This window comes from Platalea leucorodia (genome assembly GCF_965183815.1).
Source record: "Platalea leucorodia genome assembly, contig: HAP1_HAP1_SCAFFOLD_77, whole genome shotgun sequence".
In the NCBI taxonomy this organism is placed as follows: Eukaryota; Metazoa; Chordata; class Aves; order Pelecaniformes; family Threskiornithidae; genus Platalea; species Platalea leucorodia.
The window spans coordinates 141,243-156,074 of NW_028121441.1; the positions used below are offsets into that span (position 1 = coordinate 141,243).

The window sequence follows — 14,832 nt, forward strand, 5'->3', positions numbered from 1 at the left end:
ATCCTGTTGTGTCTGACCCTTGCACAACACTATGTCAGATGTGGCCCATCAAATTGTAGCTCTTCAAGAAAAGGGCACCTCCTGGGTGCAGTGCCTGAAGGCTGGGCTCTTCTTCCAAAGTTCATTCCAAGAAAATGTCCAAGGAATTGGTCTTTTAAAGTTTCTGTTCTCCTTTTGTTCTCAGTGGTTTTGGGGTTAAGCGCATGGTAAGGTTGGGTTCCACTGGACCAAGTGTTCTGATTTAAAGGAGCTCTTCTTGGTGTCCAATGGCAGGGGAGATGGTCCATGAGCTCCCCATTCTTTCCTCAGTTTGCTTCATGTATGACAGGACTGATGGCATGTACCAGACTCTCTGGAAATTAATTTGGAGGGGTCAGAAGAGGATGGGGACTCACCACATAACTGACGTGGGATTGGAATGAATGGAAACACAGAAGATGGAACACCCTCAAAGGTGAAGTCCCCCAAAGGTAAAGCACTAAATTGACATATCCACGAACACGGACTCTGTAGTGCCATGGGAGTCAGAGGGGACTCAGCAGGCACAGGGAAGGAAGAGGGGAGAGCTGCAGGAGCTGCCTGAGAACCCCCAGGGCCAGGACTCTGGTGCTGTCCTGTTGAGTGGGGCTGGTGGGAGCAGAGGAGGGGGCAAATTCAGTCAGGCTTGGGAATCAGATACAAGATGAATTCAGGAGAGCCAGAGAGTGCCTAGCCTCTGTTTCCTCATGCCCTTGTGGCCAGCACCAGCCCTGGGGCTGATGGGGAGTCTGAACCCTGCTGTCTGCCCCCCAGCAGCTGCTGTGGCCTTCAGAGGGGCTGGGGCTGTGGGGTGAGTGCCCAGAGCTCTGCAGCAGCCTGCGCTGGGCAGTGCCATGGAGCCAGCCCAGGCTGGGCTGCTCTGCTGGGCTGGGCTGGGCTGGGGAGAGGGCAGGGGAGGTGGGGAGAGGTGGGGAGGGGCTGGGCTGGAAAGAGCCCGGGAGAAAAAAACACCAGTGTAGAGCTAAGGTTTGTGAGTGTGCGGGGTAGGGGCAGCCAGCACTCCCAGTGCAGAGCCAGGTGTCATGGTGAAGGAAGCAAGGCATCCAAGGTGTAGAAGAGAGGGGCCTGGTCTGTGCCATGTTTCCAGGACACCCTGGGGAAGCTGCCCCAGGAAAATTGTCCCAGACCAGTCCCACCCACCGGCCATTTCCATCTCCGGTCATACACCCCAGCCCTGAGGACGGACCTTTGCTGCATGGTCACCCCCATCCTCCTGTGGGGCTTAGTGATACCCAACTCCACTGCCATTAGTAATCAAAAGGAAAAGAGTTTCCTCCTGACACTCATTACACACCAAGTCCCACAGCTCTCGCCGCAGCTGGACTCTCAGCCAAGCCTCTTCTCAGACACCTCCAGCTCAATCAGGTGCTTGTCTCAACCAATTTTGAAAATCTCCATTGACTGAGATCTCCCCAGCTGGCCTGGGTCCTTGCTCTGGTGTTTGGCTCTGAGGGATTTCTGATAAACCCAGCTCTCTCAGCCTCTCCTTCTCCATTATGTGATCCAGGCCCCAACCATCCTTCCGGCCTCTGCAGGACTTGCTTCAGTCTGTCAGAATCTTCCTTGTGCTGCTGAGCCCCAGGCTGGACACAGCAGTCCTGCTATGGTGGTCCTGTAGTGGGTTAGCCTTGGCCAGCAGCCAGACACCCACCCAGCTGCTCACTCACACCCCCAGCTCAAAAGGACAAAGGCAGAAGATAAGGTGGACTAGCTCATGCGTCAAGATAAAGACAGGGAGATCACTTACTCATTACTGTCATGGGCAAAGAAGAGATGACTTGGGGAAGATCAATTGAATTTATTGTCAATTAAAAGAGATTTGGACAGAGAGAAAGCATAGCAAAAATATTCAAGACCATTTCCCCATCCCACTCCTTCTTCCCAGGCTCAAATTATTCCATTGCTCCCAATTCTTCTACCCACCCCAACCCCAAGAAGAGCTGGGGGGATGGTGAATGGGGGTTAAGGTCAGCACAGAACATCTCTGCCACTCCTTCCTCCTCACACTTCTCCCCTGCTCCAGTGTGGGTCCTCTCCACAGGATCCCACTGTGTTTGCCATCAAGGCTATGTGTTGTTCATTTCTTTCCGTCTTACTTTTCTCCTTCACACTCACAGAATGACAGAGATGTTGAGATTAGAAGGCACCTCTGGAGTTCATCAAGTGCAACTCCCCAGCTGAGACACGGTCAGCTAGAGCAGGTTGCTGAGGACCTTGTCTAGGTGGGTCTGGAATACCTCCATGGATGGAGGCTCCTCAGCCTCTCTGGGCAACCTGTTCCAGTGTTTGACCACCCTGACAGTGAAAAAGTGTTTTCTTGGATTCAAATGGAATGTCACGTGTTTTTATCTGTGTCCATCACCGCTTGTCTTGTCAGTGGGAACTACTGAGAAGAGTTTGGTACCTCCACCTGTGCTTCCCTTCATGGCTTCATCTGTGATGGCCCTCAGGGGGCCCACTGACACCCTCAAGAGTCCTGGAGATTTGAATCACATTTTAAAGGCTTCTTCAGCGGCTTGTTCAATCTCCTTTCGGTAGCTGCAGTTCGGGAACTTGGCACCAGAGGGCTCATGGAAATGCAGATACCCTAACATGCCATGGCCCTCTGCAGTTCTCTTTAATGCCTCCATTCTTGTGTGGTTCATTAGAGAGAGTTCAGGAGTGCAGTCTAAATGAGAAGATGTCAAAAAGAAATAACATTTTTAAAAGATTTGTGCATTTTCATTATCTTTCTGCTTACAGATTAAACAATATAGACAATCTCCAAGTCATATTGATCCCGAGGGTCTCATGGTGAAGTATGAACATGCGGGAAAAGCAAGACCCTTTCTGTCAGACACCCTAGAGACACTCTTCATCCCACCCACCCCCCCCAACCTGCCATTTCTCTCACCAGTCACCTGAAACTCACACCACTCACATTAAAATTGAAGCTTTTCCCACTCAGGCTGGAGCTGAATGTCTCAGCCTCCATTTCCTTCTGCTTTCCTTGGAGAAGTGGCTGCACAGACACACAGCATTTCTCTTAGTTAACAAGAACAAAATCAAAAAGAAAGAAAAAACAAGAGTAGTTCAGTAAAGAATAAAATATATTCCTCATCTGTCCATGAAGTCCAAGTTGCCTACACTAAATCCCACTTGTACTTTTGAGGGGAAAATCTTCAGTGAGATTAGTAGGAAAGGACAGAGAGAAAGGCAATGAAGGAGTTGGCTACAGAGACAGTCAGGAGACAGGAGCAGCAAGCTTTCAACTGCCTGAAGCTCCAAGCAGCACCTGGGTACTTGGGAGGGGTCTGAGGGAATGGAGAGTAATGGGAGGAGGAAAACCAGATGAACACTCAAAAAGGCATCTGTGCAGACAGTCTGCTGGAGAAGATGACTTGAGAAATGGTCAGTTGAATCAGGACATGTGGGAGTACCTAGAAGATTAGTGAGATTCAGTACACTCCATACTGCACAGAGAAGTGGTCAAGCAAGTGCCAGGAAGATCAAGGTTTCTTCTCCCGAGAGCAGTACACATCCTGGAGAGTTTCATGATGGCAGCAAAGGAAAACATTCTCTGTCTCCAAAAGTATTCAAACATTTCAGCTGATGAAAGTGTTCCTGTACTACATAATTGTTGACAAAATGTTCTCATCTTTGCAGGCCGATCTCAGTTCCTGACCAGAAGCCTCCAGTGCCACTTCAGGAGGTCCTGGTGTGCCTGATTGATACACTCACCTGGGACTGGGAGTGACCACAAGGGACTGTGAGAGACCTGGACCCTCCAATGAAAACTGCAGATGGAGGGTGACACCAGGCATCTCTGCTCCTGTAACTCAACCCACCCCGGTTTCCAAAATTCTTCTTAAACAAAAATAAGAAAAAGACACTCATTTCTAAATGCCTCCATCTGAAGTGAGTCTCTGCACCCACCTCCTCTCTGCTTCCATTACCTGTGGAGCTTCCTCATGAGTTCCCTCTTCACCCAAGCTGGTCTTGTCAGCTATGTACTCACTGCTGCTCTTTGTGGGTGATTCTCTCGTTAAAGACCAGCTGCACTGAGTTGTGCTGCCCTTCACTGCTGCCCATGGGATCCCCACTAAAAGCCCCCTGAACAGGCCAAAGTCTTCCCCTCTGGGGTCTGACACCTGCACTCTGCTCCTCTCCCTCCTCAGGCTGCTCAAGAGCTGCACCCCCCTATTTCATGGCCACTACAGTCAAGGATGACCCTGGTTTTCACATCCCTGACCACTCTTCATGGTTTGCAAGGACCTGATCCAGGTGAGCATCATCTCTGTTGGTCCAGCTGGGGGCTTTGCAAAGAAATTACTCCAACACCTTCCAGAAACCTATTGGTCTGTTTTCACAGTGCTGTGTTCCCTCTCCAATGAATGTCTGGGTCATTAAAGTCCCCTCAGAGAGCCCCATGTTACTGATCTGGAGACCTCCTGGAGTTGCTTAAGTAAGAGCTTGTCCACCTCCTCCCCTTGATCACCAGTTCTTTATCTCCCATCACGATGTCACCCTAACTGGCCTCTCCTCCAATCCTCACCCACAAGGGCTCACCCAACCTGTTGAATTCCCAGCAAGGAGCTCCATACATCCAAGCAACTCCTTCACACAGAAAGTATTCCTCTTCTGATGCTCCCAGCCTGTGTCTCATGAAGAGCCTTTACCCATCCATTGCAGCACGCCAGCTGTGGGAGGTGTCCCACTGTGCCTCAGAAGTCACAGCTTGTGACAGACCTCGGGGCTCCAGCTCCTCCTGCCTGTTCCCAGTCAGAGGACAGTGTTGCACATCTGGGCTGCAGCCCCCGAGTTGTGGCTCCAGGCCAACCTCACCCTTGTCATGGTGAACAGGGACACCAAGCACCCAAGAGCCCATGTGCGCAAAAGCTTTGCTGCATGGCAGAGACGCGCTGAAGCAGATGGCAGACGGCATTGTAAGAAAGACTTGAGGTGCCCCAAAAGAGAGCAATGCCTGCAGTCCCCAAGGTCCGAGAGAAACAGGGCTGGGCTGGGCAGCCCTGGCAGGAGAGGGCATGGCTGTCTGTGGTGTCTCTGCAGCCCTGGAGGGCCTTTGGTAGAGAGAGGCTGTAAGAGACTGAAGTGTTAAGAACAATTGTCTCAAAGCTTGCTTGTGTGGTTATCTGATAAGACTGGACAGTAGACCACTCTTTTGTCTGACAAGACCCGAGGGCAGACCACTCTTTGGCTTATCAAGTACCACCATCTGGCAAGGAAACTTTTGCAAACTTGCTGAAGCAGCAGGCCATTCTTTGGCTTATCAGGTAGCACCGTCTTGCAAGGAAGCCTGTGCAAACTTGCTGAAGCAGCAGGCCATTCTTTGGCTTATCGGGCACCACCAAGAATAGGACATCAACTGGTATCTGGTCAGGCCGCTTGCCCCACCAGTAGATGTGCATGTGTTGGGTACGTGATGTTGCCCTGGGTAACCAAACGGAAATGAGAGGGCAAACTCCCTCTCCAACACCAGATAAAAGACGGCACAACGAAACCTGAGTGTGGCCATCCACCACCGAAAAACTGAAGACAGGACCAACGGGACACCGCTGGATCCATGGTGGTGACTATCCTTTGCTTCTCTCTCTCTGGATGCTTGCTTAATTTCCTCCTAATATTTCCTGCCTTTCCTATCGCTTTACTCTTCTATATTTACCCAATAAAATGTCTGATTGGCGGCATATGACCTCGTTTGTGTCTTAATTTTGCCCTTGGGATCATTACAAACCTTCCCCGAGCCTGACAATCAGACCGGGACTTAACATTTTATTGGCGTCACGGACAGGATCCCTTGGAGTGAAAGTGCCGCACCTCTTGTTTGTCTTACCTTTAAACTTGCTTGTCTTACGCGTGCACCTCTCAGGGAAGTAGAGGATGAAACCTTTGTGAAAATTAACTCTTACGTGTTGCCTCCCTGGGACGACCACCCTCACCTTTTTGAATGCTGAACTTGTTTTGAATATTGAACTTGCTTGTCTTATGTGCGTACCTCTCAGGAAAGTAGAGGGTGAAACCTTTGTGAAAATTAACTCTTACGTGTTGCCTCCCTGGGACGACCACCCTCACCTTTTTGAATGCTGAACTTGTTTTGAATATTGAACTTGCTTGTCTTATGTGCGTACCTCTCAGGGAAGTAGAGGGTGAAACCTTTGTGAAAATTAGCACTTACGTGTTGCCTCCCTGAGAATACCACCCTCACTTGTTGAATACTAGACCTGCTTGAAGTGTGCTGTTGTAGAAAATGGGTGATGATAACACTATCCCTGTGGACAGGGAGGTGCTGTACAACTTTTTGGAAAAACATAATGCACGCCCTTCAGTACAAGGTATTGATTGGGCACGAGATAATTGGTATAATCTGCAGAGTATTACCGACCGAATCAGCGCCCTGCAAAAGGACGCTAAACTTCGGGCCGGAAAAGGAAAATCAATTATATGCGCCGTTTTGGGTGCCAGTTTAGTTGTAGCTGTGGAGGCAAGAGACCGGCAGCGTAGTGCCGAGTCTCAACCATACAGTGCTTACAAGCCCTTGTCCAATCTTTGCAAGGACAAGTTGAAAACCTAAAAGAGCAATTAGAGCAGGAGAGAGCTCTGGCAGACTATCTGCAATCTTCTCTTAAAGATCAACTCCTCATGGGTGAGAGTGGTGACAGCCACTCGCCCCCCAAAAAGAAAATTGTATATCCTTGCGAGGAGTTAGAAGAGATGAAATTGAGATTAGACAAATTAGAGATGCCTCCTTACTCTCTCCAACCTTTGGTTAAAACTGAATTCACGTATGACAATGACCAGGATGACTCCCCTCAAATTACTACAAAAGAAGTGCCGTATACCGCTACAGAATTAGCTAAATTAAAAAGGGAGTTTGGCCATACCCCTAAGGAATCAGAAACAGAATATGTATGGAGGGTGTCGTTGTCAGGTGGGGACCAGATATTACTAAGTGAAAAAGAAGCTGAAGGATATTGGGGGCCTGCAGTGTTTTTAACTACCGGTGATCACCGCGCTCCCTGGTCCCTAACCCAAAGGGCAGCTTACTGGGCTGGAGGCCTCAATCCCTTGGAACGAGGAGACCCTCTTGCTATCACAGGATCAATTGATCAATTGGTAGAAAATATACAGAAAGCGGCATGTTTGCAAATGATGTATGATCATGAGCTTAAGCTCAAACAGAAGTCCCCAATGATGATGCTGGTGGACCCTGAACGAATGACCCCCCTGATAAGGGGCCTCCCTGAATCTTTAAAACCTCTGGGCATACAATTACAAAGTACAATTAACGCAATGTCCCAGGGTGAAAAGGTCTCAACCACACTAGCTGGACTGGCAACTTCTGATTGCAGGAACCAAAATTTTAAAGTATGGACTTGGGGAGAGGTCGCTCAGGAATTAATCAATTATGGGCGAAAATATGGCCCAATTAGCACCCCGTCCCCAAAATCAGACCTGAAGGGTTTAAGACATACTGGAATAAAGCCTCCCTCACATCTTGAAAATGAAAAAAGAGTGTCCTTCGTTAAACTTTCTGGCGGAAGAAACATCTCAGACAAGCATGTTAGCTTATGGACCATAGGGTGTCAGAAAGGTGTTCCTCGAGATCTTATGGATGGGTTACCAACTTATAGGCTTGAAAAATTAGTTTTAGAGTGGCCCGAAAAGCCAGCAGCCAAAGTAAAAATGTTTGAGAGTCCGGTTCCTAGTGCACCCCCACCCCTAATTAATTTGACTGACTCGACTGCCCCCCAAAGGTTGACGGGAAACTAATTCCTTCGCCCCTTTGTAGTGAGCGGGGGTGCGAAGGGTGGGTGTATATTAGACAGCTCACTATAGGTCATCGAGGTGATTTATTAATCACCTGCCTTGTAGGATTTAGACGAGTACCCATTACATTTTTAGTGGATACTGGTGCTCAGATTTCAGCCATCAAGACAGAGGATGCAGCGCGCGGAGGTATATCGTTGTCTAAGCGACGTTTGTTTGTGGTAGATGCGTTCGGTAATGTTCAAGCACAGGCACTGGCTACAGTCAATTTACAGCTACCAGGGGAGGAGACAGCCACTCCAGTGGAAATGGTTGTGGGGCCACTCCCACTTAATCTTTTAGGGCTTGATGTCCTGAAGGGTAAAGTGTGGACAGACAGCTGGGGGAAGAAGAAGGAAGGGGGGAACGTTTGGTGTGATGGCATTTGTCTTCCCAAGTAACCGTTATGTGTGATGGAGCCCTGCTTTCCTGGGGATGGCCGAACACCTGCCTGCCCATGGGAAGTACTGAATGAATTCCTTGTTTTGTTTTGCTTGCGCGCGCAGCTTTTTGTTTTACTACTATTCTATTTTATTTTACTTCAATTATTAAACTGTTCTTATCTCAACCCATGAGTTTTCTCCCTTTTACCCTTCCAATTCTCTCCCCCATCCCACCAGTGGGGGGGAGTGAGCAAGTGGCTGTGTGGTGCTTAGTTGCTACCTGGGGTTAAACCACGACACCACCCCAGTAGGATGGGGGCAGAGAACAGGAAGAGCAAAAGTGAGGAAAGCCATGGGTCAAGATAAAAATAGCTTAGTAAGGGAAGGAAAGAGGAAGAAGGAAGAACGAAAAAACCAAAACCCCAAAATAATAAGTGATGCAAAGGCAATCACTCACCACCTTCCACAAGTACAATGATGCTCAGGCAGTCCCCAAGCAATGGCAACCCACCCAAAAAAACCACCTCCCCTCCTTCTTTATTGCTGAGCTTGATGCTATATGGCGTGGAAGACCTGTTTGGTCAGTTCCAGTCACTTTTCCTTGTTGTGTCCACTCCCCACATCTTGAGCCAACTTGCTGGGGGTCAGAGTGAGAAACAGAGAAGGCCTTGATGCTGTGCAGACACCTTTCAGCAACAGCAAATTCACTGGTGTGTTATCAGCACTGTTTTTGTCACTAGTCCAAAGCACAGTACCTTGTGGGCTGCTATGAAGAGAATTGACTTCATCCCAGCTAGACCCATTACACTGGGCCAAAGCTTTCTAGTAGGGAAGGAGGGCTGAGGTGGAAAGCCTGATCCTCCAAGGATGAAGAATCTGGGGCAAGGGAATGGGTGTTGCAGTCTCTGCCCAAGATGTGGGGTAAAGACAGAAGAGGAGCTTGAGCTGGAGCCAGAGGAGCCCAGCTGGAGCAGGAACTTGCTCATTTTCCTGGGAACGGGGAAGGGAAAGGTGGGGGGAGGGAGATGCAGGTGATGATCTTGTTTTAGCCCTCAGAAATAGGAACGGCTCCCCTTATTCCAGTCTCTCCACCTCCCCTTGCAGCAGGAGAAGCAAACACTTCTTGCTCTGCTGCTCAGCTGCTGCAGTCCCCAGCTGGTTCCTGAGGCATGCCTGCAAAGGGCCTGGCCAGTGGATGGAAGAGGGGTGCGTGGCTGTAACCCACATGAGCCCCGCAATAGAAATGGTCCATTTTTCCTTTGCGGTGTAGTGAAAGTGGACCTTCATTAGTGGCTGACATGCAAGATTCACGCTCTTGAAATGTACCCCACAGGGGGAGATGGTGCCCATCCTGGGAACCCACAGTGGGAAAGATGCCCTCATGATGGCCCTTGGAAAATATTCACATATTAAGCCAAACATGCTTTCTTATCTCCTCCAGAAAAGAAAACCTTGACACTTCAACAGTTCCCACATTTAAGCCTACCAAGGTGTTTGTTATTAAGGAAAAGGCAAACCCATAACATTTTCAGCATTGCTTTCTAAGCAATAATATTTCTCTACAAGGACCTTCTGCTTTCTTCCCCCTGCCAGTCCACAAGCAGTCTCAGCAGCATGCACATCTGAAGGGCCAATTGGTATCTAGAGCTTTCCTATTCAAAGGAACAAAACTGTCTGTGTCACCAAGGAAGCTGTGGGTGCAGGCCAGGGCTTTCCTGAGCACTTTCCTGATGGCCTCCCTGACCTCCCTGTTCCGCAGGCTGTAGACGAGGGGATTGACCAGGGGGGTGAGGACAGTGTAGAGAAAGGAGAACACTTTGTTGAGCTGCCTCAGCGGGGCTGTTCTGGGCAGCATGTAGACAACAAAGAGGGTGCCATAGAAAACAGTGACAACGGTGAGGTGAGAGGAGCAGGTAGAGAAGGCCTTCTGTCTGCCCATGCCGGATGGGATCCTCAGGATGGCAGCTATGATGCACACGTAGGAGGCCAGCGTGAACAGGAATGGAAAGATTAAGTCCAGGAAGGCCAAGAGGAACCCAATGAGCATGAACACCCTGGTGTTACTGCAGGCAAGCTCCAGCAATGGAGTAAACTCACAGAAGAAGTGGTCAATTGCCTTGGGGCCACAGAACTGCAACTGGGATAAGAAGACTGTGACAACTACCAGCAGCAGTGAACCCCATAGCCAAGATGCAGCTGCCAGGTGTAAAGAGACCTTCCAGGTCATGAGGCTTGCGTAGAGCAAGGGCTGGCATATGGCCAAGTACCGATCCTAGGACATGGCTGCCAGCAGGTAACACTCAGTAGTCGCAAACGAAGCAAAGAAGTAGAACTGAGCCATGCAGCCGTGAGCAGAGATGCTGCTGTCCCCAGTCAGGAAGCTGGCCAGCAACCGAGGCAGGATGGTGGAGCTGTAGCAGATCTCCAAGGAGGACAGATTGCCCAGGAAGGAGTACATGGGGGTGTGCAGATGCCGGTCTGCCACCACCAGTACAACGATGAGGATGTTCCCAACAATGGTGACTGAGTAGATCATAAACAAGAGGAGAAAGAGCAGGTTCTGGAGCATGGGGACATCCCGTATTCCCAGCAGCACAAAATCCGTGGATGATGTCCCGTTATCCCTTTCCCCTTCAGCCATGCAAAGTCTTTTATTTCCTCAGTTGCCACAAAGAGAGGCTACGAGAAAGAAACTCATTTCAGCATTTACCTTCAACATTTTTTTATGTAGGACATTGTTCTCTTCACATTAGCTTTAGGTCTTTCATGCCCAGGGAAAGCATAAAAGAAATGTTCTTCCTGAGGGGTAAAGAACACCCATCCCAGCAGAACCACTGCAGACTTGAGAAGTGAGCTGCCCAATGGAAGTTCTTCTTTCTCACTGCAGAATAAATCTATGATGTGCATTTGCTCACACAGAAACAGACAACTTTCATATGCCTGTGGGTATGCCTAGGAAGACGCATTATAGGTGTTGAGGATCGACATCCTTCTGCTCTCAGGAAAGACAAAGTGTGCCAGAGAAAACAAACCCCACTCTCCAAAAAGCCCCGTTGTGGGAAATGTCATGCCAGACACCACCCTTCCTCCAAAGCAAGGGTTGGGCACATTGCAGGGGGAGTGGCCACAGCTCTTGGAAACACTCACCTGAGAAGGAAAAGATTCCCACCGCACTCCTACCCCATCACCCAACAGGCCAATTTCTTCCATTGAGAAAGGGCAGATCAGGAGTTACTGCTTCAGATGACCAAGGGACTGTGCTGCGGGACTGCCAGGGAGCATGCTAAAAACCACGTCGTAGGTCAAAATGCAGCATGAAAAGTGACAAGGAAGTGATCTAAAAAAAGAAGGGGAAGGGGCAACTGGGAGTCAACCAAGGCACATGGGAGACATTGTGCAGGGAGGAAGGGTGGGAGGGAGAAAGGAGACAAATCCCAGGCTCTTTTCAGTGGTGCCATGAAGAAAGGACACATTGAAACACAGGAAGTTCCATTTAAAGGTAGGGTGGCCAAACACTGGAACAGGTTGTCCAGAGAGGTTACAGAGGCTCCATCCTGGTGGGTATTAAAAACTTGACTGCACATGGTCCTGAGCCACCTGCTGTAGCTGACCCTGCTTTTAGGAGGGCGGGGGTTGGACCAGATGATATCCTGGGGTGGCTTCCAAGCCCAGCTACTCTCTGATTCTGTGACTGAAAGCTGCTGGGCAGAACTATTTGCTTCACATTTTTCCCTCATCAGCAGTGGTTCCTGAGGGCTTTGAGGCTGCTTGCCTGCAAATCCCAGCCCGGCAGCAGCACCTCAGCATGGACAGCTGTGCATGTGGGGCTCCCTGAAAAAGTAGGACATTGAGTGGAGTGTCCGCAGGGTGCCTAGGGGTGAGGTGGGAGAGGATCAGGGTCGGGGGCATGGGCAATGTCAGGGACATGCCTCAGCGCATGACTGGAGAAAGCTCATGCCCGAGAAACACAGCTCTCTGCAACAGCAGTTCTCTTCAAGTGTTTGACACCCACCTCTTGGGCTGGAATGCATTTCTTCCAGCAGTGATCATCACGGGAACTGTTCTGAGAGTTTGCCAAAAGCTATTCAGAATGACTGACACCCCAGCCCTCTCCACTGCATGGGAGTGAGAAAGCTGAGAGCTGGAGAGCAAAACCTGCATGATCATACTTCCGAGAGAGTGAGAGTACAAGCAAAAGCCAGCAACAACAAAGAAGAAAAACAAAACAAGAGACAACGGAAAGAGCCCTGTGAATGATGAAGTGAAGGGCACAGGGCAATCTGGCCTCACACAGCCTGCCCAAATACTCTCCCGCCCACCCAGCTAGGGTGGGAGAGTGTCCCAGGGCTGTCCCTGGGCCTCACTGTGCAGTGCCAGGGGCTCAGGGGTGCCTGGGGGAAGGCGGGAGCTGGGGTGGGAAGACATGCAGGAAAGGAGAAGGCTGAAACTCAGGTCTCTATGCTCTCATTTCTTCTGTTCAAAGACCCAGCAGATTGACTAATAAGACCCAGCCTTCACTCACCCTCAGTACATCCAGCCCAAACCTGCGGTCCTCATCATGAAGCAGTGACGTCTGCTCTGATGGATCAGGGCAATGAAGTCCAAGGTCAGGGTCTTACCTTCTGCCCCTTCCCTACCATGTCCTTCACTTCTTGGGCCTCACTGCAAGCCCTGAACCAGGGCTCATTCCTTACTCTGCCCTTGCCCTCTTCTCCCAGCAGCTCCGAAGGTGAGTCTCCAGCAGTACCTGAAGGCTCGCTGCTCTCTGAAGTGTCCCAGGGTTAATAGCAGAAAGGAGACTCTAAAGGTTTTGGCTGCAGTGTGTCCCTCTTGAGGGTTTGCAGAGAGTAAAAACAATCATCTAATGGACTCCCTGGTGAGATGGAAGCTCTGAGGTGGTGGAGACTGCGTCAACAGCTCCAGGCAGTGCTGACGCCCTGGAAACATGATGTAAACTGAGGCAGGGCAACTGAACCAGGGACATCTCTGAATTTGGTGAGCAGGACAAGAAAGTCCCCAGAAATGGCATTCACCTCACTTCCCTTCAGATGACTGCATCTTCATCAACTCACATAGAATTAGAAAGCCTCAGACCTTCTGAGGCAGAGGGACCTGGCTTGTTGGGAGCTGAAGGCAGCAGAGCAGTCGGTGTGTCCTTCCAGAGAGGATTCCTCTCTTCAGCAGGGGAGATGCACAGGGGCCTGCCTTGCTCTTTTGCTTGCCAAGGGGAGCAAGTGGGCATGACTCCTCCCAGTCCTGTTGGACATGCAGTTCAGGACAAGCCCCTGCCCTGGCTGGAAAGGCAGGAGAGAGAGGCCCAGTGGACACAGGCATTTGTGCTGTTGCTCCTACAGACAACAGATAGGAATCACGGTTTATCTTGGGAGCCTCACACGGAAATGTAAGTGCTGGGGGTCCAAGTCCAAGCTGGGCATAGAATCATAGAATGATCATAGAATGCTTTGGGATGGAAGGGACCTTTAAAGGTCATCTAGTCCATCCCCCCTGCAATTGGCAGGGACATCTTCAACCAAATCAGGCTTCTCAGAGCCCCATCCAGCCTGGCCTTGAATGTTTCCAAGGATGGGCAACCCGTTCCAGTGTTTCACTACCCTCATTGTAAAAAATTTCTTCCTTCTATCTAGTCTGAATCTCCCCTCTCTTAGTTTAAAACCATTACCCCTTGTCCTATCGCTACAGACCCTGCTAAAAGTCTGTCCCCATCTTTCTTATAAGCCCCCTTTAAGCACTGAAAGGCCTCAATAAGGTCTCCCCGCAGCCTTCTCTTCTCCAGGATGAACAACCCCAGCTCTCTCAGCCTTTCCTCATAGCAGAGGTGTTCCAGCCCTCTGATCACTTTTGTGGCCTCCTCTGGACATGCTCCAACAGGTCCATGTCCTTCCTGTGCTGAGGGCCCCAGAGCTGGATGCAGTGCTCCAGGTGGGGTCTCCCCAGAGCAGAGTAGTGGGGCAGAATCCCCTCCCTCCCCCTGCTGGCCACGCTGCTTTTGATGCAGCCCAGGGTACGGTTGGCTTTCTGGGCTGTGAGAGCACATTGCCAGCTCATGTCCAGCTTTTCATCCACCAGTACCCCCAAGTCCTTCACCTCAGGGCTGCTCTCAATCCCTTCATCCCCCAGCCTGTACAGATACCTGGGATTGCCCCGACCCAGGTGCAGGACCTTGCATTTGGCCTTGTTGAACCTCGTGACGTTCCCACAGGCCCAGTTCCCCAGCCTGTCCAGGTCCCTCTGGATGGCATCACGTCCCTCAGGCATGTCAACTGCACCGCTCAGCTTGGTGTCATCTGCAAACTTGCTGAGGGTGCACTCGATCCCGCTCTCTGTGTCATTGATGAAGATATTGAACAGCACTGGCCCCAGTACGGACCCCTGAGGGACACCACTCGTCACTGATCTCATCTGGACATCGAGCCATTGACCACTACCCTCTGGATGCGACCACCCAGCCAGTTTGCTATCCACTGAATGGTCCGCCCATCAAGTCCATATCCTTCCAATTTAGAGAGAAGGAGATTGTGGGGGACCGTGTCAAAGGCCTTAGAGAAGTCCAGATAGATCACATCCATAGCTCTTCCCTTGTCCA

At 50.3% G+C, this 14,832-nt stretch overlaps 1 protein-coding gene across 1 annotated transcript; it reads right to left on the reverse strand.

The window, feature by feature from the left end:
• Positions 1-9,834: 9,834 nt before the first annotated feature.
• On the reverse strand, positions 9,835-10,869 carry LOC309603422 (olfactory receptor 11A1-like; the record flags this gene model as incomplete). The annotated part of the gene is given in 2 exon segments (XM_082338277.1): positions 9,835-10,500; positions 10,504-10,869. Coding segments are annotated over 2 exon segments (1,032 nt in total).
• Positions 10,870-14,832: the final 3,963 nt, after the last annotated feature.